The 26,257-nt window shown below is 40.9% G+C and overlaps 1 protein-coding gene across 1 annotated transcript in view; it reads right to left on the bottom strand.

The window, feature by feature from the left end:
- Positions 1 to 25,756, bottom strand: part of USP6NL (USP6 N-terminal like) — a gene marked incomplete at both ends in the record, with an annotated part of 86,673 nt that extends 60,917 nt beyond the window's left edge. Inside the window, one exon of the mRNA XM_079535069.1 lies at positions 25,684 to 25,756. Coding sequence (XP_079391195.1) covers positions 25,684 to 25,756 — 73 coding nt within the window. The remainder of the gene's footprint in view (positions 1 to 25,683) is intronic.
- Positions 25,757 to 26,257: the final 501 nt, after the last annotated feature.

Raw genomic sequence — 26,257 nt, 5'->3', positions numbered from 1 at the left:
AGACCTGCTTTATTGTTAAGGATAACTTGGGGACTTGAAATTCTTAGGATGTTAGGAGGTGATAAGAATGTTTTCCTGGATCAAAACAGTACAAATCTAAAATTGAATATGGCTAGAATTCATCTGCTTTCAGGACAGCAGTCAGCACCCCCAACACTTGAAAAACAAACCTCCATATCAAATATGCAAGGGCACTCATACCAAGCTGTTCTCCTGCAGAGTTTTTAGGCCTCGCACAAGGGTTCTTCTCAAGCAAAGTGCTACCTGCTATGCTATGTTCAGCCAAGAACCAGCCCGCAACTACTATTTAACTTCTTAACAAGTTAGAAGCACGCACTGTGCCAAACCTGGCTTGAAAGACTTGTGGTCTTCAGATTGCTGCAAATCTGACAGTCATTGGGACTCTTCAGACTAGAGAAGGCTCGAGGGAAAGTTATCAGTGTACGTAAGATACCTGAAGGGAGGCTGCAAACATGATGGAGCCAGGCTCCTTCCAGCAGCAACCAGTGCCAGGACAAGAGGCAACGGGCACAAACTGGAACACAAGAGGTTCCTTGTAACATCACGAAGCATTTCTGTGCTTCTAGGTGCCAGAGCACTGGCACAGGTTGCCCAGAGAGGCTCTAGAGTCTCCTCTTTGGAGATTTTCAGGAGCCGCCTTGACACAGTCTTGGGCACCCAGCTGTGGGTGTCCGTGCCTGAGCAGTGCTTAGGCCAGATAGACCCAGAGGTCCTTGCCAACCTCAGCTTGTGACTCTGATTTCCTTGCACCCTGGAAAGCATTAAATGCCAGGAACAAAAGATCTGATCAAGTACCTAGAACTACTCTCTTTTTTTTTGCTTCCCCCAGAGAATTTTTTAAAAATAATAATTCCTTCAATTGTATTAATCTTCCTCCTTATGTTGTCTCACTGCACCTGGAAATGATCAACAGCTCCTTTATCTTTTATCACTAGTTACTAATTACAGATCCTACCCAAACCCAAGTGTCAATAATTTAGTCTGCTGATATAGTGTGAGTTTAGACTAAGCCCATACAATATCAGTCTCTAAGATACTTCTCCTAAACGTGACATTCTTACTGCTGGCATTATTACAGACAATAGTAAGCTTGCTATACAAAAACCATCTTCCATTTTTCTCACCATAGAACTACTGAACTGGTTCCATAAAACCAAAGACTTATTTCCAGATCTGAGCACATCAGTGAGGAAGACAAAACAACCTGCACACCATGAAGAGTAGCACTCATCCCAGGCTAACTCTCCCAGTAAATACCTTAAGCACCTGACAACAGTCATGGTTTTTAACAGCACTGGTGTCCTTCTACCACACTACCTTCAGGCAGCAATAGGATAAGAGCCATATCGCTCCGATATTTTTCTTGCATCTTTAACTTCTTTTCATGTTTAGTATGTGTATTTTTCTGCATATTTTGAAGTAATGACCTATAGAGGAAGGGGAAGATTTTGACTAGGAAGCTTATCTAAAAATAAAGTAAAGCTATCAGGAAAAATCAATACACACAGCCATATTGGCACACACACAAAAAATCCAACTGCAGAAAACATACACTCCTTCCCCTGCGGCTTTTAAAAGTCAGCATTTCTTCAGAATAGAACTTGTTGTTGCAGTTGTGTTGCATGAGGAGTAACAGGTGGAAGATAGGAAAGTAGGGACTGAACTTGCCTGAAGAAATATAATTGAACTCTCATCTTAATGGAAAATCATGCTTCATTACAGCAGAACACTTGCAGTTCTGCAGGATCCCCTGTGAGATGCTGCACAGTCACCAATGGAAAACGGTCACTTTGGAGATTAGTAGAATTAGCTGCTACTAAAAAGCTATCTCAAAGCAATTTCAAAACCACCCTCAAAGGACTCAAAGTAAGAGCAAGGAAACCAAGGCAGCTGCATCAAATAATGTTCCATGGAGAAAGCTCGTGTCAAAACATGAAATTGGAATTAAAGAGTCTTACATATACTGCAAAGAATTTAAAACAACCATTCTTACTATCAGCAATCAGTAAGCAGTAATTGACTAAGAGACTTACAAGAACTCTACAAACATTAATCAATCTCTCTAATATTGCTAGGACCATATTTTTAATCTTATGGCCTTATTAAAGCTTACTAGTTAATAAGAGCACCATAAGAACAAAATTCAAATAAAACGGCAAGAAAATTAAATAAGTATATAATAAAACATATTTGGGCCATCTACTTAGATTTAATTCACAATTACTTCTACATGCTTTGCTTAAATAAGTACATCTTGAAATTAGATCATCTTCATCAGCCGTGCCCATGGCCAACCCAGCTGGAAGCTACAGTCTGAATGCAAAGTCACCTTCGCAGCACGTCCTCGGAATGTCACAAAGCAGAGCGACACGAACTGGCAGCGCTCTGCAGTGCTCTGCAGTAATTCCACCTCACCAAGTGTTGTGTGTGCAGTCATGAGCCATGAGACAATTAATCTGATGAGGGTTAACACAATCAGCTGCAGAGCCAAAAGAACCACAATCGCTAATTTCTGACAAGCTACAATTAAGAGAGTACGGCCAATTTTGAACAATGCTCCTTTCTTGAAAGGGTGGAAATAAAAGAGCACAATATTTTATGGCAGCTTTTAATAAGCATAATCTCAAAGGCTTGGGCTGGGTATAATTTCAGGCTTGCTAATATCTCATGACTGGTTTGACTTGTGCAACAAGCAGTGTCTTCTGTCTCAGCTTAAGTCAGCTTTTGTTCTCCTCCTTCTCCTTCCCTAGATGGTGTCTGGCTTTTTCAAGCGCTTATTACTGTTTTTCTCTCCTCAGTCTCATGAAAAGGCACCATTCTGACCACTGTGAAATGGTCACTCACACATTTCTTCTTGAAGGATATATAAACACAAGTCTCACTTAGCGTCGGCCCTATAAACAAGTGATGATCAAAGAGGATTTGCATTCTCACTGCTCAACAAGACAGAGCAAGCCTTGTTTCTGTAACACATTAATACTGGAAGTAAAGAAGCCGAAAGGATAGGAAAGTCTTCACAGAAAAGCACATGAGGATTGCTACTACATGGAAGTCACTTTACAGACTGACAGCCAAAGATTACATCTTCTGGAACTCTGCCTACATCTAACACTGCTATGCTATGTTTCAGTTACATTCTATATGTTTGAGTCCCACATGAATTCTCCTTCAAATTCATGACCTTTCCCAGAGCTGGTCCTACTCTTTATAATTATGTCTTAAAATAATATTCTGCAAGTCAGCTGCTGTATTAAACTCTAAAATCAAACATGTGGCCATGGCAGCAGCATCAACAGACAGAAAAGCAGAAATATTTCAGGAATTTTAACTGCAACCTAATGTAAGTCATCCTCTACACACTGTTGTGAGTCCCTCATACCCCTCATAATCCCTCATAATGCAAAAGAACTTGTCACTCCAAACGTAATGCCTCCTATTTATTTCCACGGAAACTATAACAGATACAAAGAGTACAATAACACTATTTGATGGAGCAAATTGTCAGCTACAAGCCACTTGTTCTCAGCATAGCTACCACCATCAGCTGTGCACTTTCAGCAGCAATGAAAGAGCCTGCACGCCATGTTTGTAACAATCTGTATCAGCAGAGGTGACCCACTGCCGTTGTCACCACTGCAGAAATGCACCACCCACCCACTGTGCTCACATCCATAAACGTTCAGCAAATGCCAGTGAGTGCCATTTTTTTCCACATGGAGAAATTCAATTCCACACCTTTGCTTCATGTGCACTTCCATGTCAGCTGCCATTTTGTCAGGCTGCCCCTCTGCTGCCATCTGTCACACAGCAACATGTAACAGAGTACTGGCGGGAAGGATCAGCCTCTACTGCCACACCACCGTCATCATAAAACAGGAGGCATTACTTTTGGAGCAGCATTACTTTTGGAGCAGCCCTCATATATGATGTCTACAGTCCCCCAGGGTTCTGAAAACTACAATACCCATCCTGCACGCTGCTGTTACTTCTTTCAACTCCGACAGGTTACTAAATACAAAAGGAAAACTATCTTTCTGCATCCATTTCCAATGTCCTGCACTGTACATCTTAATTCGCAGCACACTGTGAATGTTTTAACAGCATTAAGGTGTGCAGTATCAATTTAAACAGAAAAACGGTTGTAATATTTTAGATTCTGACACAAGCAAGAACATTTCCTAAGAAGAGTTATGCTTATCACTTTGGCAGACTTATATTTAAGTAGTCTGATGCTATGCTGCACTAATTAAGTCTCTCAATTAATCATTTTTATCTCTGTATCAGTCAGAATTAATGGAGCAAACAATAATGCTATTTTAAAATTCACCATTAATGATGTGATGTCTGTTCCCAGTGCCACCAAAACAACATTCAGACTTACACTGGAAGAAATTTTAAAAAGGGGCTTCGTTTTTGTGGAAGCTGTGCTTCCTCACTATGTCCAGTTACAAAAGTCATCTATATTTTGTCATTTTACTCACTAAAATATAAAGTTTTGTTCCTCTGCACAGACAATCCTTGAATACTCTGACATATGCACAGCTTCAACTCGTCATCTGATTACACAGATAATTCCAGAGATGAAAACAGGAAGGCAAGGATGGCTGTTCCTGCAGTGGCTGCTATTCTGCTATTATTGAATAAGGCTACAGAGCTCCCAGCAGCTCCAAAAGACACTGCTGCCAGGGGCAGGACAGCAGCAGCACGATGGAGAAGTGGAAGAAGCTCCTCCTGCTGTGCTCTGTGACCACAAGCTGTGACCCAGCTCTTGTTCTGCTCAATAGGCTGCTTAAAGCCTTGTTGGGCCCTGTGTGATACAGCAAGGGATGCATTCACACAGTAAAGGAAAGCTAAGTGTTGCCATTGTGTCTCACATTTACTTACCAACTCCTAGACTTTTTCTCCCTTCTACAGGAGCAGACATTGCAGGGCATCCTGTAATCATTCGCTCCCCAGCAGCAGACAAAACCCAGCCTTCAGTCTCTGGCCACACCTGAACTTCAGTCTCCCACGGACTGCTCGTCTTTGAACAGGTAAACACATTACCTGTGGTAATACTCCAACTACAAAGAGAATCCTCTCAAATAAATCCTATGAAAAGTCTGAATGGCACAAACAAGCTTCTCTGACTAAATCTACTCATAGTGACTCAAAGGTACGTTGGAGCAAGTCTACACAAAGACATCAGGCAAATTTTGATAACTGCCTGCTTTCATCAGTTGTGTCTAAACAACATAAACCTACTTTGAAAAGTTCAAGTAATCAGCTTCTTACAATATCTGTCATGCACTTTATTAAAAAATAAATTGCACTTTGGTAGAGAGGAAAAAGACTGCAATTCCCTCTGAACATTTGAAATTATCTTCACTGCCATGCAGCACTGCATCCATGGTTTCTTATGTTTATAAAGTAGTCTTCTTATGAAAGACAGTCAAACGAAGGGTAAACCAGTTTGTTCAGCAGCAGCAGCAATTGGGGAAGAAAACACTATCAGTTTCTTCACCTCTGCTATGAGAATAGGAAGTCAGCGACAGGCAGCAACTTGCTGTTCTTTCTAGTTTCACTTCTTGAAGATTGGTAAACACAACACAGCACAACAAAACAAACTTCCCAGTCGAGACCAGAACATTGGCTTGAAGGCAACCCTGTATTTCCAGCCTCCAGCTCAGGGAAAACACAGTGGAGAAGCTGCAATAAAGCCTGAGATGCATCTCTACCAAATTTAAATCAAATTATACTGATATTTACTAGCAAGGAGTACTAATGTATTGGTACTAATGTAATTGGTATCCATTTAGTTGGCATCAGCTAAAATACTTACCACTGTAAAAGCACTTCTGTTTGGTAAAATCAGCACAGAAAAAAAGGAAGGTTCATATTCATCAACCTTTTGGTCTTTTACCCACCAAATACAGTACCAGTAGGATATACCTCCCAGCTATGTTGTAACCATCACCTTTACTCCAATTCAGTTTTGACTTTCTGGCTTGCCATACGTAACAATTAATTGGTCTTTAGATGTAATCCATCCATGTACCTTAGGACTGTGTGGCAAAGCAGAGTTGTTTTCCCCCAGTCTCTTTCTGGGAAGAGAAACAATGACTTCAGTAATCAGTACAATGACAGGTATATCATTAGTAATTTCTTCTTGTTGGTTTATAAGGAGGTTTCAAACAGCGTAGTACCTAAATATCACTTACAAACATACAAGCAAGCTTTCACTGCTATTTCTCTCAAAAATCAATACTTATATTTCAGTATTAATTCAAGACAAAGAGCTACAAACATGCTGCAAAGACCTTAAATCTATGTTACAACACAAACATAAGGTTAATTGTAGCCCAGACCTTCTGCACAAGCATTAAACAAAGAATCAATGTAACAAAGAGTCAATGATGCAGTAAACCTACTAATGAAGATTAGCTTCTCACCACTGTGCTCTGCTTATAAAAATAAAACAAGATCTGACCATTTCTCATAGACTCAGCAGAGAGGATAAAAAGGATTTTTGAATTTAGCTCAGAGAAGAATGCCTACTTAATGCAATTCCAGCACTGATGCAATCCTTAAGCGACGCCTGTCCTAAATTGCAAGGATTCACTCTGAGAACATCCAAACAAAGACTGCTCAATAGCCCACTTCACTCCAAACAGATTTCTCTCAGCATCTGCAAAATTTTTATACCTTACAGAATCAAAACCTATCACAAAAGTCAAACCCATCACGCCAATGGAGCAGCATCTGGCAAACAAGCACCCCTGCCCTGGGTAAGAGCAGACTTCCCAAAGAAGGGCAGACACAAGCAGCCCGCTGACTGCTCACCCACAAACACTTCCATGAGCCTTTACACTACATCAAGAAACTCATCAACTCTGCATGGAAGTTGAACAAATTCAAGTCTGCAGATTTCATTAGTGAAATTAAATCCAGAATAACTTGGCAGAGGAAGAAGAGATTTTGGTTACAAATTTTAGTTCCCTTTATGCTTTACCACTAAAGGCAATTTTTAAGTACACTTAAGAATCCAAACTTCCTATTTCTAATGTTACTCTAAAGACAGCCAAAGTGATACAGTAAGCCCATGTGTCATCTTTGTACTGATATTCCCAGAAGCTCTAGCTATGCAGTAGGAAACAAAGATGTTGAACATTAACCATGCTTTAGTTACAGCATTTTAGACACTTAAGAATTATCACCACAGTGGCTTCAAACTGATGAAAATCCAGCCTTTCATCAGTTGTTCCCTGTTCAGCAGAAGTACAGCTGCCATTTGCCATCACATACACACATCAGAACGAGAGTGAAGATTACCAAATGTTTCTCTCATTTCATTTTTTGAAATCGTTAAATTTAACAGCAAATTTTTTATTATCACGGCAAGTTCTTAAGGGAAGTTACAAAGAACACAGCCCACCTGTGTTTAGGCAAGGAGAAGAGAGAAATTCTAATTTAAATTTACTTTAATACAAACCACAGTAAAGCAAACAACTTCAGTGCATGCTACCTACAAGTACAGGAACTACTGCTTTCAGTCTCAAAATTTAGTTTCATTTACTTCCTGTTCCCTATCTCAGTTATCATCCCTGGCATAGGAATAACCAATGAACTCCATAAAGTTAATCACACACAATCTATTTGCTGACACCGGCTGTTTCGGAAGAGCACATCATATCTCAAAAATGACCACTGGGACCAACAGTTCACATTATTTTGCTATGTGTTATAAAAACGGAGAACCAAAAATAAAACCATCCAAGAATACTTTCTAGCTGAAGGTACAAAAGGTTGTTTAATCCCAAGGTAACATTCATCTGGTCAACAGGTTTCTGTAATAAATGAATCAGATGCACCTCCTGGAGGACGATCTCTCATGGCAGCAGCATCACAACAGCCACTCCTCAGGTGTGAGTTGAGGTGGTGGTTCAGTGAATCACAGACTCAAAAATAAAGTAATTTTTAGATATTTTTCAGATAAATGAATCCATCTTTGAGAAGCTTAAGAGGACGTGCAAAATGAACTCGTGACTTTGTCACCACTTAACCAGCTTTTACCGAGTCAGAAGTCTTTAGTGGGAGAGTAATGAAATGCTATTACTGTTCTGAATGGCCCAAATCTCTTCTGAAGCTGTGAAGGCAAGTGACAGCTGTACAGCACAGCCACAACAGCCAGAGTTTGGAGGTTGATGGAAGTACAGCCTGAGCTCTGTGGGTTAGCTGCAGCACCACAAGCTGTACACCGACACAATGCACAGCAAACAGCCACCAGCCATAGTAAAGCTGCTTTCTGGTAACATAACACCTTCTGAGGGCAGAAAAGAGGAAGAGCAACAATTTAAAAGTCATGTCTAACGAAGAGCACAAACATGAACAATATGGAAAGAGGATACGGAAGGGGTGGGGGAGGAAGTGTGACGCATTACTTAGGGAATGGTAGTTTGAGAGGTACAAAACCACTGAATACAATTAGCTGCCAAGTTAAGGTATGCAAGGGTCATCATCACTAAGGCATATGGGACTTAAAGCAAAGGGTTTTACAACTGTGTGTGCATCATAGGTATTTTAATGCACAAAGCTACAGGTATGCAACACTCAAATTAAATTAAATATACAAAATTATGGAGCTGTTCCAAGTTTCCACTAACTTGTTACATAAGTGTTTCCATCTTATACAAGTACAATTTTCCTATTACCTTGCACATGTTTTTCCTCGTTCACACCTGTACATTAGATCAGCAGCATTTGCATCTCCCTGCATACATAAACAGTGCTGAAAGTAGAGAGGGGGGAAGGGGGGGGAAGGGGGAGGGGGAGGGGGGAGGGGGAGGGGGAGGGGGGAGGGGAGGGGGGAGGGGAGGGGGAGGGGAGGGGAGGGAGGGGAGGGGAGGGGGGGGAGGGGAGGGGAGGGGAGGGGAGGGGAGGGGAGGGGAGGGGAGGGGAGGGGAGGGGAGGGGAGGGGAGGGGAGGGGAGGGAGGGGAGGGAAGGGGAGGGAAGGGAGGAGGGAAGGGGAGGGGAGGGAAGGGAAGGGAAGGGAAGGGAAGGGAAGGAAGGGAAGGGAAGGAAGGGAGGAAGGAAGGGAAGGGAAGGAAGGAAGGGAAGGGAAGGGAAGGGAAGGAAGGGAAGGGAAGGAAGGGAAGGAAGGGAAGGGAAGGAAGGGAAGGGAAGGGAAGGGAAGGACAGAAAACTTATGAACGTTTCCTTTCTGTGAATGTGGAGGAAAAACAACTGCACAACTTGAGAAAGAGAAGCAACAGGACGCATGAGATTGTTGCAGAATTTAGCCAAATTGAGTCCACATGTAGAGAATCTTCTGAATGATGGAAGTTCATAAAAGGAATAGCACAGAATAGCACAGAATAGCACAGCTGTTCTCCAAAGCCCACGCAACTGTGAAAAACTTATCAGAATGAAAGGGATACATACACAGTGAAACTACACTGTTTCAATTTGAAAACATAATAGCTACCTTTTACATATCTCAAGTTAATTGATCAACTTACCTTACAAGTAGAGAGCTACTGCAAGGGTCAGACAGCTAGATAAAACTGCTACATGGCCATTTCAGGGCAAACAAGGCAAATTTCATATTCTTAGACTTCAGAAGGAGCTACTCAGTAAAACTGGTATGCCACTTACTGCTACACTGCCAGGCAGATCAGTGATACACATCGCATAGCTGTCAGTAATCAAAGTTCAGACCTAGGTAAACAGCCAGGTGCACAAACATCAGACAGCTTTTCACACCAGGATTCAGGATTTAGAACGAATTCTAAATGAAGTCATTTTCAGACTCATCTCATAATGAAGAAGAATCTTTGAAAACAGGCCTCATCTGTTTTAATTGTGAAAAAAAGATCACTCAAATTAATGGAAGAACAGAAACATTTTTCATTTATAGTAGCAATTCTGTAACATCTTTGGATTAAAATAAATTCTCAAATCTGAAGCTGAAAAGATTTTAGTTTTTTGGGTTGTTTTCTTGTTTGTTTGTTTTGTTTTTTAAGGTATTAATTGGAAACAAATGTTTTCCTACTAATAATAAATCTATAAATTCAAGTGATAGAAGCTGTATGACAGAAAAAAGGCCAACCCAAGAAAGAAGTTGAGGAAGAGAAGCTCTTGCAAAATGCCGCAGAAAGTTGTTTTAAATTAAAAGGAATCAGAAATGGCCCAAAAAAGGCAGCTAAGTCAAGCAAAACACGGAAATCAAATCACTACTGAATTACACTTCTAAAGCAGGAGGAGTGATTAAGATATGCCAAATAAATGCTGTTTCCTCATCCATCCATGGCTGCCCTCCCCACCATCAAAACCCCTGCACGTTCAAGTGCATTGCCATTCAACTACTTCCTGAATTCTTCATTGCATTTCTGTAGCTAGGATGCACAAGATAATTTGTTTAATTTTTCTTAATGTCACTGATTATGTTCAATATGAGTTCAACAGTTCTGCTACGTACCAGATCTACCATTAGCTGGCAGACCAACAAAATCTTATTTCAAAACTAATTACTACAGATGGGTAGTTGGAAATGGTAGAGAGTTTTTGTTCTTTTTATTTTAAACATGAGGAGATTCACATGAAGAGAACGGAGAATAAAATTTAGAAGGACATCGTGCAGGCATCTTATCCTGCATTTACAGTGCTTACTGAACATGTCAGTGCTCTGTTTCTTCAGCTTCTGCTGGAAGTTATTGTTGGTAAACAGGATCATGTGAAGACAATGAATCCACAAGAAAAAAAAACAGAACTGTAAATTAATTCATGCTAGCATTGCTGGCAGTTTAAGGGAACAGGAGAGAACTCACAGGAACACAATTGCAAAGTTCAAGCTTGTTCATTTGTTCAGCATTGCTGTGGTGAGGAACCTCAGCTCAGTGCCAGACCCACCCCAGCTGCTCTCACACTCCCCCCTCATCAGGAGGGGAAGAAAATGAGAAAAAACGGCTCCTGGGCTGAGATAAGGGCAGGGAATTCACTCACCGATTATCATTACATACAAAATAGGCTTGAGTTGGAGGATTAATTTATTGCCAATTAAAAATAATGTAGGATGATGAGGAACTAAGATAAAACGAAAGCCATCTTGTGCCACCAAGCCTTCCTCCACGCTCGACTCCACTCCCTTGGCCTTCAATCCTCCTGCTGCCTTCATGCAGAGCAGCAGGAACAGAGAGGGGAGCTGCACTCAGCCCACAGCAGTTCTCCTCCGCCACTCCTTCCTCTTCACACCCTTCCACAACTCCCTTGTAATTCCTTCCCATGGGCTGCAGCTCCTCAAGCACTGCTTCAACAAGGGTCTGGTACAACAGGGCCCATATTCCAGGACCACAGCACAGGTCCCCTTGTGCAGCAGCTCCCCCAGCCCTCCTGCCACACCACGGCTCCTCTCCACAGCTGCAGCTCCAGCCCAGGCCCTGCTCCTACTGGGGTATCCATGGCACCATTTCTTGATCTCCTTTCTGCCCCTGAAACACCAGCCCTATTATAACTTCTAAATTCCTAACAAAATCATTATTCTACCCAATGTCAAGATCATAAATCCAGGGTAAAGGACTACAGATGTTCCACATAATTCTATAAATTGAATTTTAGCACAGATCACAAGCATGCTTCTGAAGCAAACCTCCAGATCATCTCTATTTACTGCTCTTTACTTCACACTGGGAAGCGACAAGGGAGCATGCAAACTGGATTTCTTCCAGATTAAACTAATCTGCAAGATGCACTCCTAACTCTGCCTGATGTTCCGCCCGAGGAACACGGATGAGGTCTGAGGTAGCCTGGAAAAACTGCCAGAATACACAGGGATGTCAGGCCCTCAGCAACTCCCTTCATCTCCAGACCCACTCATTACAGGGCCGTCTGCTTGCTGACATGGCCTATAGGCTACCACTGCTAAACACACAGCACATCCCAGCACAACCGGTCTTCCTGTGATTTGCCTAAGTGTATTTGCTCATTTTTCCCTTCAGAGTCTATCTGAACTATTTATAGAATGGCTTTAAGTTCTTATTAGTTACCAGACAATGATTTTTAATGCATGTTCCAACATTCTAAGTATTCTTCTCCAAAGCTTTAAACGTACTGTAAAGTAGGCAATTATCACTGCGCAGTTAGAAGGTCATTCCAATGCCTGTAAGCTAAACAGCAATGCAAATTTGAATCTGTGTAGCTTTAATTTCTGTGCATAGATTCTACAAGCTATGAACTACTGTTTGTTCCACTTTTTTAAACCCTACCATGGCACTAACTCGTAGCACAGAAGTGGCAGAAACACTTTTATTGATCCATGTGTCTTTGTGCTCCACACAGCCATCTGTGAATGCAACATTCTCCTTTTAGTGAGTGCTGAGACGGTGTCTCCGGGACTTGATGCAGCTGTAGCGTAGATGAGCAAATTTTTCAAAACACGTTGAAGCCTTTTCAATGCACAGCTGTCAGGACAAAAAGAGAAGAGCTGGTAGTCTATTTTTTTTTTTTTTTTTCCTTGAAGGAGAAAAATTAGGACACAGAGCAACAGCGCTGGCATATTAACTATCACAGCGCAACGCCTGCAATCAAGTGCACATCACACACTGGGGAGCCCTGTCAGCAACCCAAGAGAAGCCCATTTTTTCAAAAGGTCTTTCTAAATGGCAAAGCATTGGTTTCACTGAGCTAATGATGGTTTAAAATGAAATAGAAAATATTTATATGTGAAAGATCACAGGGCTTTCCTGTTATCAAAAGTCCTCCCATTTGTACAGAGTATTTCCTTTCTCACAAAGAAACGAAGTCCCGAATCAAGGCTACCTCTCAACATTCCAGTTGAGACCTGTGAACTGTACTGTAATTCTTTCCTTCAAACTACTGCTGTTTCCCACCCCAAACTTAGACTTAGAAAACAGAAGCCATACTTCTATTTTAATCGTGACATGAATCAGTGAACTCAAATTACTAAACTTAAAATATGATATACTTCTACAAACAAACCCAAAACTTAGCCTTAACCTCTGGAAAATACTGCTGACCAAAGAGGAATAAAAAATGGCATGGAAAAGAGCACCTTCTTCAGTGAAAATATTTTTGGGAACATCTAGCACAGAGGGTAGATGAGTAGACAAGGTGACATTTACCCATTCACACTCAGGTTCTCTCCTTCTGCTTACATACCAATCATATGTATCATATCAATATGATCAATATATCAATCATATCAATACCATATCAGGGGAATTGAAGCAGATACCCCAACTGCTACACACAACTTGATCTCCCCAAGGACAACTGGTTTCAGTTTCATGCATGAAGATCATGTGTGCCTTAAAAGGAGCTGGACTTCATGATCCTTGCGAGTCCCTTTGAACTTGGGATATTCTATGATTCTACAACTAAGAGCCCCAGAGTCCTCACAGTGCTCAAAGACTAAAGGCACAATTAAATTCTATACAAAGTTAGCTCCTGTAAATTGATTGCAGAAGATACAAATTCAACATCAAGCACACATTCGAGCTATTTCCAAGCAGCAGTAGAAAACACCTGCAATCCAGTGGAGATACTGCAGTAATATTTGGCAAACAAGACTACCAGATGAACTCTACAAGCTGAATATCAATGAGCTTCTCCATATGGACAGAGTCTGCTCATGAGCGCTGCAGTGAGTGAGCCTGTATTCATTTCAAAACGAAGCCCTTGCACGCACACAGAGCCCTGCAGGCTGCCAGGTTGTAGCATTTATATCCCACCCATCACTGTGGCCTGCAGAGAAGAGTTAAGTGACCGTGACTAATAACCACGACATCTGATACAGGTGTCTCCTGGAGAGGTGTGTGAGCAATCAGGCATCCCCATGTATGATTTTCTTTTGTTTGTTTGAATATGTTGCCATATAATAATGTGACAGGAGATAAGAGCAGCAAAACGAAACCTATCAGCTGGGACCTGACGTACAAGGGCGAAGCTGCTCCCATTGAGAATCTGCTCTCTCCAGGTACAGCCAGAAACTGCTTCGTTAGCTGCTTTATTAGCAAAGAGACAGCAGCAGACTTGAGCATCTGTGTACTTATTTTCCCATTTCCACCAAGAATTTAATTAACTGACATTAATTAAGTTTTCTGTTTGATCTGGAAATTCAGTTCAAATTAACATTTTTATGGCTAGTTTAATACTAACACTGACAGATCATTTCTGTTGGAAGGAGCTGCTTGTGCTTGCAATGAAGTGAAGAGAAAGAGACAAAACAAGACAGCCTATTCCACTGGGAAACAAATAGTTTTATTCATTGTTAAGTATAAGTAACTGAAGGGGAATAAAAAATGATATGTTATCTGACTTGAGAAGTCTGGATGCTTTGCTTACATGCTATGCCTACACATTTAGAAGCTCAAGAAGGCATATAGAAGCACCTTACAGAAACCAGATAAAACGTCCAGGAAATCTGTAAATGGTGGATATACACCAAAACATTATCTGAGCCACCAGCCTGCTGTAATTATCTGCTGTAGAACATGTCCAGCTGAGACCCTGTCACTTGGAAACATTCACTGTATTCCGTGTTACTAAAAACAAACAGACAAACTTCCTAGCATCCATCTCTGCACTGTTTCTTATCCCCATCCACTGCAATTCAACAAGGAAAACTGTCACCTTCTTAAGCTGTAAGTATGTTAAATATTTGTAATAAATAAACCCTGTGCAACTGATAAGCAGAGAGGCTAACACTTGTTTAGCATTATGTTCCAAGTTTCTGAAGTATGAGGATAAATACCAGAAATTGAACAAGGAAAAAAAAAAAAAAAAAAGAAAAAAATCAATAGGTCATTTCTCATTGCTTTAAGCAGACCTTAAGAGCACAAGATCATCATTAAGAAAAAAAATAACTCCTCTACAGTGTCAGATAGAGTCAACATTACGCTTCGAGAGTCCACAAGAAGTAAAAATCTGTGTGCATTTAAAAATAACGTAGCACAATTGGCACATTCTTATCAAGGTCAGAAAACTGTGTTTGCTTGAACTGTGAAAATGCAAGGCCAAAAGAGGTTTGTTTTTCTAGACCCTTCACACAGAGCAAATGTCAGACACTGATTTCTCAGTTCTTTCTCAAAAGCCTCCATAACCCAGAACTCCGTGATGGAAGGACGCCATTATAAAATTCATGCCGCAGTAAAAACAGAAGAAGAGCTACAGAAGAAAAGGCACGCAAACAGCCTTCCCACCATGTTCAGATCCAGGCTGGATATCTCTCTACTCTGGACTTACTGGACAAATGCTGCCAGCAATGCAGAACTGCCTCTATTGCAGTGTCACTAAAAACAGAAAAGCAAAAACACTCACCCCAGCAGCTTGAGCTCAACAGTATGTAACCCATTAACCTTCTAAAATGTTAAGCAAACACTTGCATAAATCACCAACTCCACAGACACAGCTGTCCTCTTCTTTCAAGAAACCCAATAAAGCCACCTTGTTTCCAGCTGCTCCTCAGGCTCAGCTGCCAGGTTTCCCCTGCTCCAATGAAATCATGAAGAGGAGTTCTGTGTAAGTAGTACTGCTTCAGGCCAGCAACTGTTCCGTGTGTTACACCACCTATGAAGTCTAGACAGATTTAAAGACGAAAATGATTCTCAAGGCCAGAATATTCATGAGGGATTTAACAGGAGGCTTCGCTTTCCTTGCCCACAACTCAGGCAGCAGCTGTGACCAAATCAATGAGTATCAACTGCAGAAGGCTCTGTAGGGCACAGAGGCATCCCACTGTCTGCATGATGTAAAACCACACGACAGCCTCTTACCAAAAGAGGATAAATAGCAGCTTACAGCAGTATATAATCATACAGTCTTTGTAGCTTGCAGGTAGTTTGCTTCCTTTTTTTTTTTTTTTTTTTTTTTCCATTTTTCATCAATAAAAACTTGAACTAAAGCTATACCTACACTGGTGGTTTTTGACATTAACTGCAGAAGAAAAATTTGACAGATTTGCTATGTAAATGAACACAGTCCCCGGCTAGCAGCTTACTTTTACTTTACATTTACTGTTCCAGATATACTGCAGAAAAACTGATAGGGGACTGAGAAATGGGTAAAAAAATTGCAGCAGTTAGCACTTGCAGCAAGTGAAGTAAAAACCCAACTTTAACTGTAGTTACCAGCAGATATCCTATGTTCAGTTTTTATCACTGCTGAAACTTGCTCCAAGATGAAGGGCAGCCAGTGCAACTATCTAGATAAGCTGGATCACTGGGCTGAGGTGAATGGGATGAAGTTCAACAAGGCCAAGTGTCGGGTCCCACACTTTGGCCACAACAACCCCGTGCAGCATTATAGGCTTGGGGACGAATGGGGATGAGTGTGAAGAGGAAAGGGACCTGGGGGTGTTGGTTGATGCTTGGCTGAACAGGAGCCAGCAGTGTGCCAGGCGGCCAAGAGGGCCAACAGCATCCTGGCCTGCATTAGAAACAGCGTGGCCAGCAGGAGCAGGGAGGTGATCATCCCCCTCCACTCAGCACTGGGGAGGCTGCACCTCGAGTACTGTGTTCAGTTTTGGGCCCCTCACTACAGGAAAGACATTGAGGCCCTGGAACGTGTCCAGAGAAGGGCAACGAAACTGGTGAGGGGTCTGGAGCACAAGGCTTATGAGGAGGATTAGGTTACCAGAGGAGTTTTAGGTTAGACATAAGGAAGAACTTCTCTCAGAGGGTGGTCAGGCAGTGGAATGGCTGCCCAGGGAGGTGGTGGAGTCGCCGTTCCTGGCAGTGTGCAAGAGGCGTCTGGATGAGGAGCTGCGAGATATGGTTTAGTTTGTGGTCGCAATAGTAATGAGCAGACGGTTGTACTAGATGATTTACAGGTCATTTCCAACCTTGTGATTCTATGAACTAACCAAAGGCATTGGAGTTCATCCCCAGAAAAGACTGGAATCAAATTGGAGACAGAATCACAGAATAATTGAAGTTGGAAAAGACAACTGAGTTCATCTAGTCCAAGATCATAGCACTACTTATCAGGGAAGTAGCAGAGGAGTTTGGTTTTTTCCCCTTATGCCCTTTTGGCTGCATAGGGGTACTTTATTTGACAAGCAAAAAAAAAAAAGAGTAACTTCACCATCCTCAAACAATTTCACACACCTTTGGGGAGTAAGAATGAAGAATTGGCAGAGCCATGGATTTAGGAACCTGCTTCCCTGCCCCCCCAAAAAATCCATTACATATTGGAATAAAAATTCACAGCATAAATCTAAAGAGCAGTTTTCTTTACTTCAATTCTTGTAAATTAGCTAATTTAAGTAACATTATTACAGAAAGGAAAATGTACCTCGTTTTTTCCACAGTTCCTCTATAGCTAAATCAAGCTATCTGAGACTATTTTGCTAAGTCATAGATCAATTCAAGATACAACATAAGTACTTTATTAAATGATGCTAACTAACTAATAATTACAGACCAAATAAACAGACGCTAAAGTCAATCATTAACAGCTACATGTAGCTAAGTAGCACTGTGACCTTTCTTAATCACAGCATCTGGCACTACACTCAAATGAGACAACATTTTAAGCATTTTTAAATGAAGTAAAAACAACAATAAACACTCAAGAAGTGAAAGAAGAAAGTCACAACATACGTATTTTTCGGAAAGTTACTACTATTCAAAGTAGGAACAGTGAATGTCAGCTTCAGAAATAGAACATATCTGATAAAAATCATGCTGATGAGTGTCCAGCTGTACTAGTACGACTGCACTATTACTTGTATATGCAACATTCTGAGGCAGAACACCTCGTACTCACAACTGCCTGTCAAATTTCAGCAGTACTTTGCCCTTGTATGAGCCAGCCTCGGTGTGAAGGAAGCTCACCCCCGCGATTATTCACACCCCTCCTGGGAGCTGGCATGCACATTTGTGAGCCTGCCTCAGCAATTAGGGTGGTAAAACAGATCAGGATTAAAACTGCCTCAACAAGAAAGAAATTTATGGTAAAGTTTAGACCACGTTCCCAATTTAAATCAACTTAACTATACAAATTGGGATGAGGAGAAACAGCAGAAGTAAGGTAGGACTACATCATTAGGAAGAGCCACTGGTGCTAATGTTAGTTACCTATAAAACCATTACTAAACACAAAAACAATAAAGTCAGTAGATCTTGTTGAGCTACAGTTCAATTTTGTCCTATCAATAGAAACTTAGTCATGGTAGATAATGAATTAAAAATGTCTATATGTATTGAAGAGGTGCATAATATAAAAAAATGACACCGATTAATGTGGGCAGAACTTCTTATTTCAGGAGAAATACATAAGTAAATAAATTCAGAGTCACAGCATTATAGGTGTTAGAAGAGACCTCTGGAGATGGTGGAGTCCAACCCTCCTACAATTAAGTCCTGGTACAGACTTGGTAGCTCAGTCCTTTTTGTTACTGTTATTCATGATCTGGATGAAGGAACTGAGTGCACCCCTCGTAAATATACAAATGTAATCAAGTTGTGAGGAAGCGTTGACCTGCCCGGGGTTAGGAAGGTCCTACAGAGTGATCTGGACAGGCTGAATCAGTGGACTGAAGCTAACTGTACCAGCTCTAACAGGATCGAGTGCTGGGTCCTGCACCTCAGTCACAGCCCTACCACAATGCTACAGGTTTGGGGCAGAGTGGTTGGCAAGCTGCTCGGTAGAAAACGATCTGAGAGAACAGTAGTCAACAGCCAGCTGCACATGAGCCAGCAGTGCGCCCAGGCAGACAAAGAATTCAATGGCACCCTGTCTTGTATCAGACAAAGTGCTATCAGCAAGACTACCGAGGTGATTGCTCCCCTGTACTCAGCTCTGGTGAGGTCGCGCCTTCAGCACTGCGTTCTGTTTTGGGCCCCTCACTACAACAAACTGAGGCCATAGAGAACATTCAGAGAAGGGTCTGGAGCACAAGTCTTATGGGGAGTAGCTGATGGAACCGCAATTGTTCAGTCTGGAGAAGAGGAAGCTCAGGAGAGACTTTATTGCTCTCTACGACTGCCTGAAGGGGGTTGTGGTGGGGTGGAGGGGAGTCAGCCTCAGCTCCCAGGTAACAGTGACAGGAGGAGAGCAAATGGCCTTCAGTTGCACCAGGGAAGGTTCAGGTTGGACGTCAGGAAAAACTTATTCTCAGAGAGCAGTGATGCATTGGCATAGGCTGCCCAGGGAGGTGAGGGAGTGACCATTTCTGGAAGAGTTCAAGAATAGGGCAGGTGTGGCACTGAGGTATGTGTGCTAGTTAGCATCGCATTGACGGGTGAATTAGATGTCCTTAGAGGTCTTCTCTAGTCTTAATGATTGATCATTCCCTCTCTTCTCTCCATTCCAGCTCTAACAAACAAAATGATTTCAAACAATAGCATACAGGCCATACAGGCGTAGCACACTTCTCTGAACTACAGAAGTATTTTTTCAACAATAAAATACATGAATACACAACTTCAGTTCACATGAACTGTAACACCACTGACTGCAAGGAGGAAACGGAGTCAATAGACTGCCTTTCAGCAAGGGGTCACACTAAAAGTGTAGTTGAGACTGAGATAAATGACTTTCACATCAACTTTTTCAGGAACACTATACAAATTAAGACTCATTTAAGTACAGTACTTCCTAGATACAGTCAGAGGAGGCTGAACTTCGGGTTCTTTCAAACCTAAATGCCACAAAATAATATTCTGTCACTCAGAGGACCACAGGATATGAGAGGTAGTCATTTTTCAAACAAAAGACTGAGGAAAACTGTGTACACAATGAAGTCACAAGAAGTGGAAAAATTCTTGAAACTGATTGAGGAGGTTAAAAAAAATCTGAACTCCATTTCATTTTATTATTTTATAATACCAGTTACCCCACTCTACTGCATTCCTTTTCTACATTCAGTTCCAATGGAAGATAACACATGATCTGTCTATGAGAAATTGAGCAAGATTAGGCAAACTGGAATTTATTTTTTTTAAATATTCCCAGGGAAAAAAAAAAAAAAAAAAAAAAGTAATTTTAAAAAAATATTAAAAACTAAAATAAATTTTAAAAGTGTTACTATTTGTTCAATATTTTGGTTCTGGCTAAGGAGTAAGAAGGAGAAGGAAATAAATCAGAATCTTTATGGTTCAGGATGTGAATGGACACTTAATGCAGTGATGTCTACAAACTAAGTGTTGTCTCCTCTGATCACAGAAGAGCTTTGCAAAGAAAACTTGACAAACTGAAGGGCTGGGCAACCACCAATCCGGTCAACCAATGAAGTTTAACAAGAGTCATTCAGCATATGGGACAGGACAACCGCAGATATATTCACAAACCAACAGACCAAAGAATGGAGAGCAGTCCCACGAAGACGAATCTCAGTGTTATGGCTGACAGCAAGATGGATCTGAGTCACTAGCATGCCCTGGAGCCAAAAGAGCCAACCGTACCCTGGGGTGCACCAGACCCAGCACTGACTGATGGCAATGGGAGGGACTGTGCCACTGCACTGTGTGGCTTCATCTCCAGCAAACTGGGTGCAGTTTGGGTGCCGGAAGATGGACATAAAGCTATTAGAGAGCATCCATCCAGAGGAGGGATATGAAGGTGGGGAACACCTGGAGGGCAAGTTGTGTGAGGAGTGGATGATGGCCCTGGGTTTGCTCAGCCCAGAGCAGAGGAGCTGAGGGGAGGCATCACGGCGGCTGCAGCTCCTCCCAGGGAGCGGAGGGCAGCGCTGAGCTCTGCTCTGTGTGACAGCAACAGGGACCGAGGGAACGGCGTGGAGCTGCGCCAGGGGAGGGGCAGGGGGTGCTAGGGAAAGGTCTGCACCAGAGGGCGGTGGGCATGGAACAGCCGGCCCAGGGCAGTGGGCACGGCACCGAGCTGCCGAGTTCAAGGCGTGTTTGGCCAATGCTCTCAGACATAGGGTTTGGATTTGGGGTGGAGCTGCGTGGGGCCAGGAGCTGGACTTGATGGGTCCCTTCTTCCAGCTCAGGATATTCTGTAGGTCTGTAATTATCAGTCTGACTGGAGGAGGAATCACAGATCTACACTAAGAAATTATAAACACCAAAAACGTTAGAAAAAAAAGCAAAGCCACAGGCCAAGCTTAGCACGAACTGAGATTCTTGGCAACCACAGTCAAGTATTTGTCTCAAAAATTTCTCCAGAATTTAAGCTTCATACTGCATGCTTCATTCAATCAACTTGTGCTATGCTGTCAAGTTTCTTGCAAGCAGTCTCTTTCCACTAACACACAGCTCTGCTCTTAGGAGATTCCAGTGCAAAAAAAAAAATGAAAAATAAAACATGAAGTCCAAAGATTTTGCTTCTCATTTTAAATAGACATCTCCACAAAATTAGCTTCCATTGTATTCATATGAAAAAGGGTATATATAGCGAAACAAATTCCTATCCACAGATAAAGAGAAGAAAGGATTTAAAGGCTTTGCTGCACTCAGAAAACAAGTCACTTCATTAAAAAATACTAAGAAATAGAAGAAGTACAAAATGCATCCTGAAGAAAAGCAAGAAGAAGAAGAAACTCGGTTAATCCTGAAACCTCCCACAAGAGGCAAAAACCTCAGCACGTTGCGCACCAAAAGACAGGACAACTAAGAAAAAGAAAACAAACAAGAAAACACCACAGCTAGTTGCTGCAGGACCTTTATTTTCTTCATCTTACAACTAACCAACCAATCACCCTGCAAAAGAAATTAACCAAAAGAAAAACTGCCATTTTCTTGCCAAGTCTGAGTCTGGAATGTAAGATTCTACCAGAGTACCATCTGGCAAATGAATTCAGGAAGAATCTTCTGAAGCATGAACTATTATTATTGGCACATTTATACACAATTAGCCTCCTCTGGCCCAACATTTACGTGCCTTGTATGCCCACATTTCCAGAATGAAAATTATCTTTGAATCTGAAGGTATTTGTAAGCTGTCTAAAACCTAAAAAGACTGAGATAAGATGTGCACCTCAAAGAAACACAAGGGATTCCAAAGAGCATCATTCTCTTTGGCTTACAGCCCAGTTCATTGCAGTGACCAAACACATACACCCTCAAACCTAAGTTTTCTATTTAGTATCTCTTACTCTAAAGACTGCATGTCTTTGCAATACTGTGATTTTGATTTAGTCATCTGCTAAACACATTTCAGTGCAGTATCTTCATTATATTCTAACTAAAGGCTATCTGTGAAAAGAACAAGGGGAGAAGAGGTAAAACAAGAATACGTCTTCATTAATTTTAACAGTGATTTCAAATAGGATTCCAATGGTGAAAAGAAGTCAACAGATTTATACTCCACACTGATTTCTCCAAATAACATTATAGTAACATAAAACAACATTTATTTTCCCCCCAATTCAAACAAGTCTCAGATCTTACGATATACATGGCCTTGAAGTAGAATGCTTATCAAGACAATCTTATATGGACATGATTTGGGACTTAATCAAAAGCCAGGCTTTCAAGGTTACAATTTGTTCAAGAAAGCCAAGCCTCAAGAAATAGCAAGTCCTTTAATATTTCTCTACTTCCTTTACAACTTCATGTTTACTTTCAGTCTTACAAGAAGTGGTAAGGCGAGATCAGGCGTTACCTTTTCTTCAATGAATGAAGTAGCAACATTTGGGTTTTTTTCCTTTAAACTGAACTGCTGTTATCTTAAAACTAAAAGAAACAAAGTTACACACACAGCTTTCACTGTAATTGGAAGAGTATGGACTGTCATTGTCGAGGATTTCGGTTTTCAGAAACTTTTGGCATTCAAGTTTTAAGCAGTGCATCAAGAGAGCATGAAAGTGTACCTCAGACATTACACACCAAAGTCACTGCTTTGCTTACTGCAGGCCTTGCTAGCAAGAACTTCACAGGGCTACTGAGGAGTTTTCTGATGGGAGCCTTTGCAACAGCCAAACACTACATACAAAACCATCACCTAAGGACTTGCAGCTGAGACAAGAATAGTACTCTATTTGTAAACTATCACATTCTTCTGATACAGAAAATGAAATCTAATTTATTTATTTATTTAATCTATTGGCATGGGTCACAGCTACAGTGAAAACCAACTCTGGCTGTAGCAAACAATCAGACTCAGCAACTTCGGCAAGCTGTTCAACCACCCTATTAAATCCATCTCTAAACCCAAGAAATGCTAAGAATGGATTCCTTTTAAATAACGTTCTACAAGACTTTCTTCAGCAGGGATTGAATTTTCCTCTCCACAGTAGCTACACTTACTTGTCTTATAATAAGCTTCTGTTGTTGAATCACAGATGCAAAATGACATTTTCTTGGCTAATAATTGTGTTTCTGGGTCTCAGCTGAAAATAAGCTTTGGGTAAATGGGAAGCTGGGGCAATCCTTTCCCCCACAGCCCTGCATACTATTTATAAAAATCATTATAAAGTTAGAACATTTCACTTCAAAGAGGGCAATTTTTAAACCAAGTTAAACACAAGAAACAGGCAATTAATACATTATACTACTGTGCAACATTTGTCCCCTGAGTCTAGTTAAGACCCTAGTGAGGAATAGAGTCCTCTTCCACTCCACATGCAAACAGGCCTGCAAGAGTCTGCCCAGGTATTTCTTAGGCTCCCAGATCTCATGAGAAAGGATAGATTTTAAAGAAAATTTAGACCTTAGGATTTTACACTTGGCTTCAGAACAAGTTCTAACAAAAACCCTTTTTTTAAACAGGAAAAAGAGGGTGCATCCAAGGAATGACATTAAAAACCTCTAAACTTACCAACACTAACTCAAAAGCACATTTGCAAACACTTCACATATCATCCTTTATGTCTCTATGAATTCACCTCACATTCACACTGAGCTTCCTAGCAACTCTTCCTTTACAAATACATTTTTCCATTTACTGAAAACAATAATGAGAATGAGTCACTTCTGTAGAATACAGTCCTTCCCATACACCAGATGCCTAATATTGCGTGATGGGAGAAAGAAACCCTGCTGCCTACTCAGATTGCTGTATTTATTACAGAATTCTGTGAGCACTTTGCATCTTTTATTGATGTTTTCTTCTGTACGTATGAGATTTTCTTAATGTTAGGAACTTAATATTGTCTGTAAAGTTTTACAACCAAGTTCTCTAAGAGCTAACATCTAATTAGCTCAGTTACTAGCAGCCTGAGAATACTGCCCAAACAATGAGCAAAAAGGGTCTGAAATAAAGAGGGGAAGTAAAAAATAATAATAATAATAAAAAAAAAAAATCACACAGCTTCACAGCTCAATTCTGAGTATTTTGTTACGTTTTTCAAGGCTTTCACTTCCAACTCAGATGTATCAGTTTAAATAAACATAATTTTATATTTTTGCTGTTATGTTTTTAAACCAGCTCTCACACACCTCCTATAAAAATCAAGCCTGGCCAGCTGGCTACACTCAGAACAGGCAGCAACTACTGACTGTCCCCTTCGTTCTTCTCTGTAATAAGTGGAGCATAAGCAAACAAATCAAAAAAAGGTGATGTACAGAGAACTGATAGCAAGCAAAATTATTACACAGCTGTTGGGTGGGATGTTCAACCAATCATTACGGAATTTTAGGAAGCAATTCAGAAGTTTGACTTCATGAAATGCATGTCTTTTTTTCTGACCGGAGATAATACAGTCGGCTTCAGTTCTGCCTTTAATCATTTGTTTTCTTAGAAGTGTTTCATTAACTAATTCTTTAGAAGTACAGCAGCCTGATGTCTTCAGACCAGCGATGTAAATTACAGGTACTTGCCTTTAGCCACAGATTACATGTAACAGCAGAGCAGAACAACGGCACGGCGGCAGGCACACACAGATGCTATAGCCTCTAAATTATTCATGATCTATTCACTACAAAATGAAGAGGCCACTGAAAATTAATTCTAGTAAGAAAGGAATGCAGTTTCAGATAGCTTCATGAATTAGTTTATTCCTCTACAGACCCAATATCGAGCAACTGCAAATAATTAAGATGTAAAAATAAAAATGAACAGTAGAAAAAAAAGTGTTTAATGAGTTCCCAATTAGATAAGCATGCAAGATACCACAAAAGATGGAACTAGATTACAGAAGAAAAAAACAACAAACACTCAACACACTGAACAAAAAAAGAATTTAACATCATTCATTTCAAACAACAAGTGAGTATTTAAAGTAATGTTTTGTACACTCACGAGAGCCGTTTTGGATTTTGAAGTTAGCTGTAATCTCGAAATAATCTAATTGTAAAACCTAAACAGCAGAGCAGCTGTGGACGTTCAGTCCATCTCATTTCCATAAGCACTGAAGAAGTCTATTTTTGTTTTTATTCTCATTTAGAACACTTAAGATTCTATGTGCTATTCTGATGGTAGATTATATAGAATACAGTTGCTATTTTCACAGCCTGAGCCATGCAGACATGGAAAACATTTTTAGTACAGAAAAATAAGGAAAATATCTTCAGAACAATAACAGCAGTTACAAACGCTGACAAAAAGTCCATCTTCAGCACAATAAACGTCATCGGGATTCTCTTTGGGGAAGCTGCAGTTGCAAAACGATAATAATTAGGCTTAATAATTCAAAGCCAATTTACAGCAGCTCTACACACCACAGGAAATTTTAAATATGCGTATAAGTACAACCAAGCTCCAAAAGATTTGTGATCTATAGCAAATCACTCCGAACACTGAATACATCCCAGTGCTGCTCTTACCTTTCTTAGCAGCATCTGCTCTCCGTCTTGCTGGCGACACCAAATCTTTTACAATCTGAAGCACTTGAATCATTGCTCCTTAGCAAAATCAAAGAGACCAGATGCCCCCCTACAATTCCAACAGGTTTCATTACTACACGTCATTAGGCGGCTGCCTTCAGCATGCTCAGGCAAAACGGATGCAGGAACAACTCCTCTACCTTCAGAGATGCATTTCTGCCTGACGACTCTACAGGCTGGGATGATGGATTTAAAGTGACTTCAGCACAAGGAGACAAAAATCCGCAAGCAGTCCTAAATTTCTACAGAACATTTCAAGAAATTATTGGTGGAATAGAACGCATACTGATTTCTCTAAATAAACTTTAAAGGGAACATTCACACCAAAATTAACTGAAGAAAACACTCTTGAAATGAATTCTGATAGAAGGAACACACACCCCCCTGAGCTTAGTATTTAAGAATAGTGTCCAAATCCCCTTTTAAAGTCTGTATCAATTCATGAAATTTCATGTCATGTTTTAAGAGAGCTAGCGGTGCACTGTAGAGCCAGCATCAGACCTACAAACAGAAC

The sequence above is a fragment of the Tetrao urogallus genome (genome assembly GCF_951394365.1).
Source record: "Tetrao urogallus genome assembly, chromosome: 1".
NCBI lineage: Eukaryota > Metazoa > Chordata > Aves > Galliformes > Phasianidae > Tetrao > Tetrao urogallus.
The sequence above is the reverse complement of the archived record's forward strand: the minus strand, read 5'-3'. Positions and strand labels throughout refer to the sequence as shown.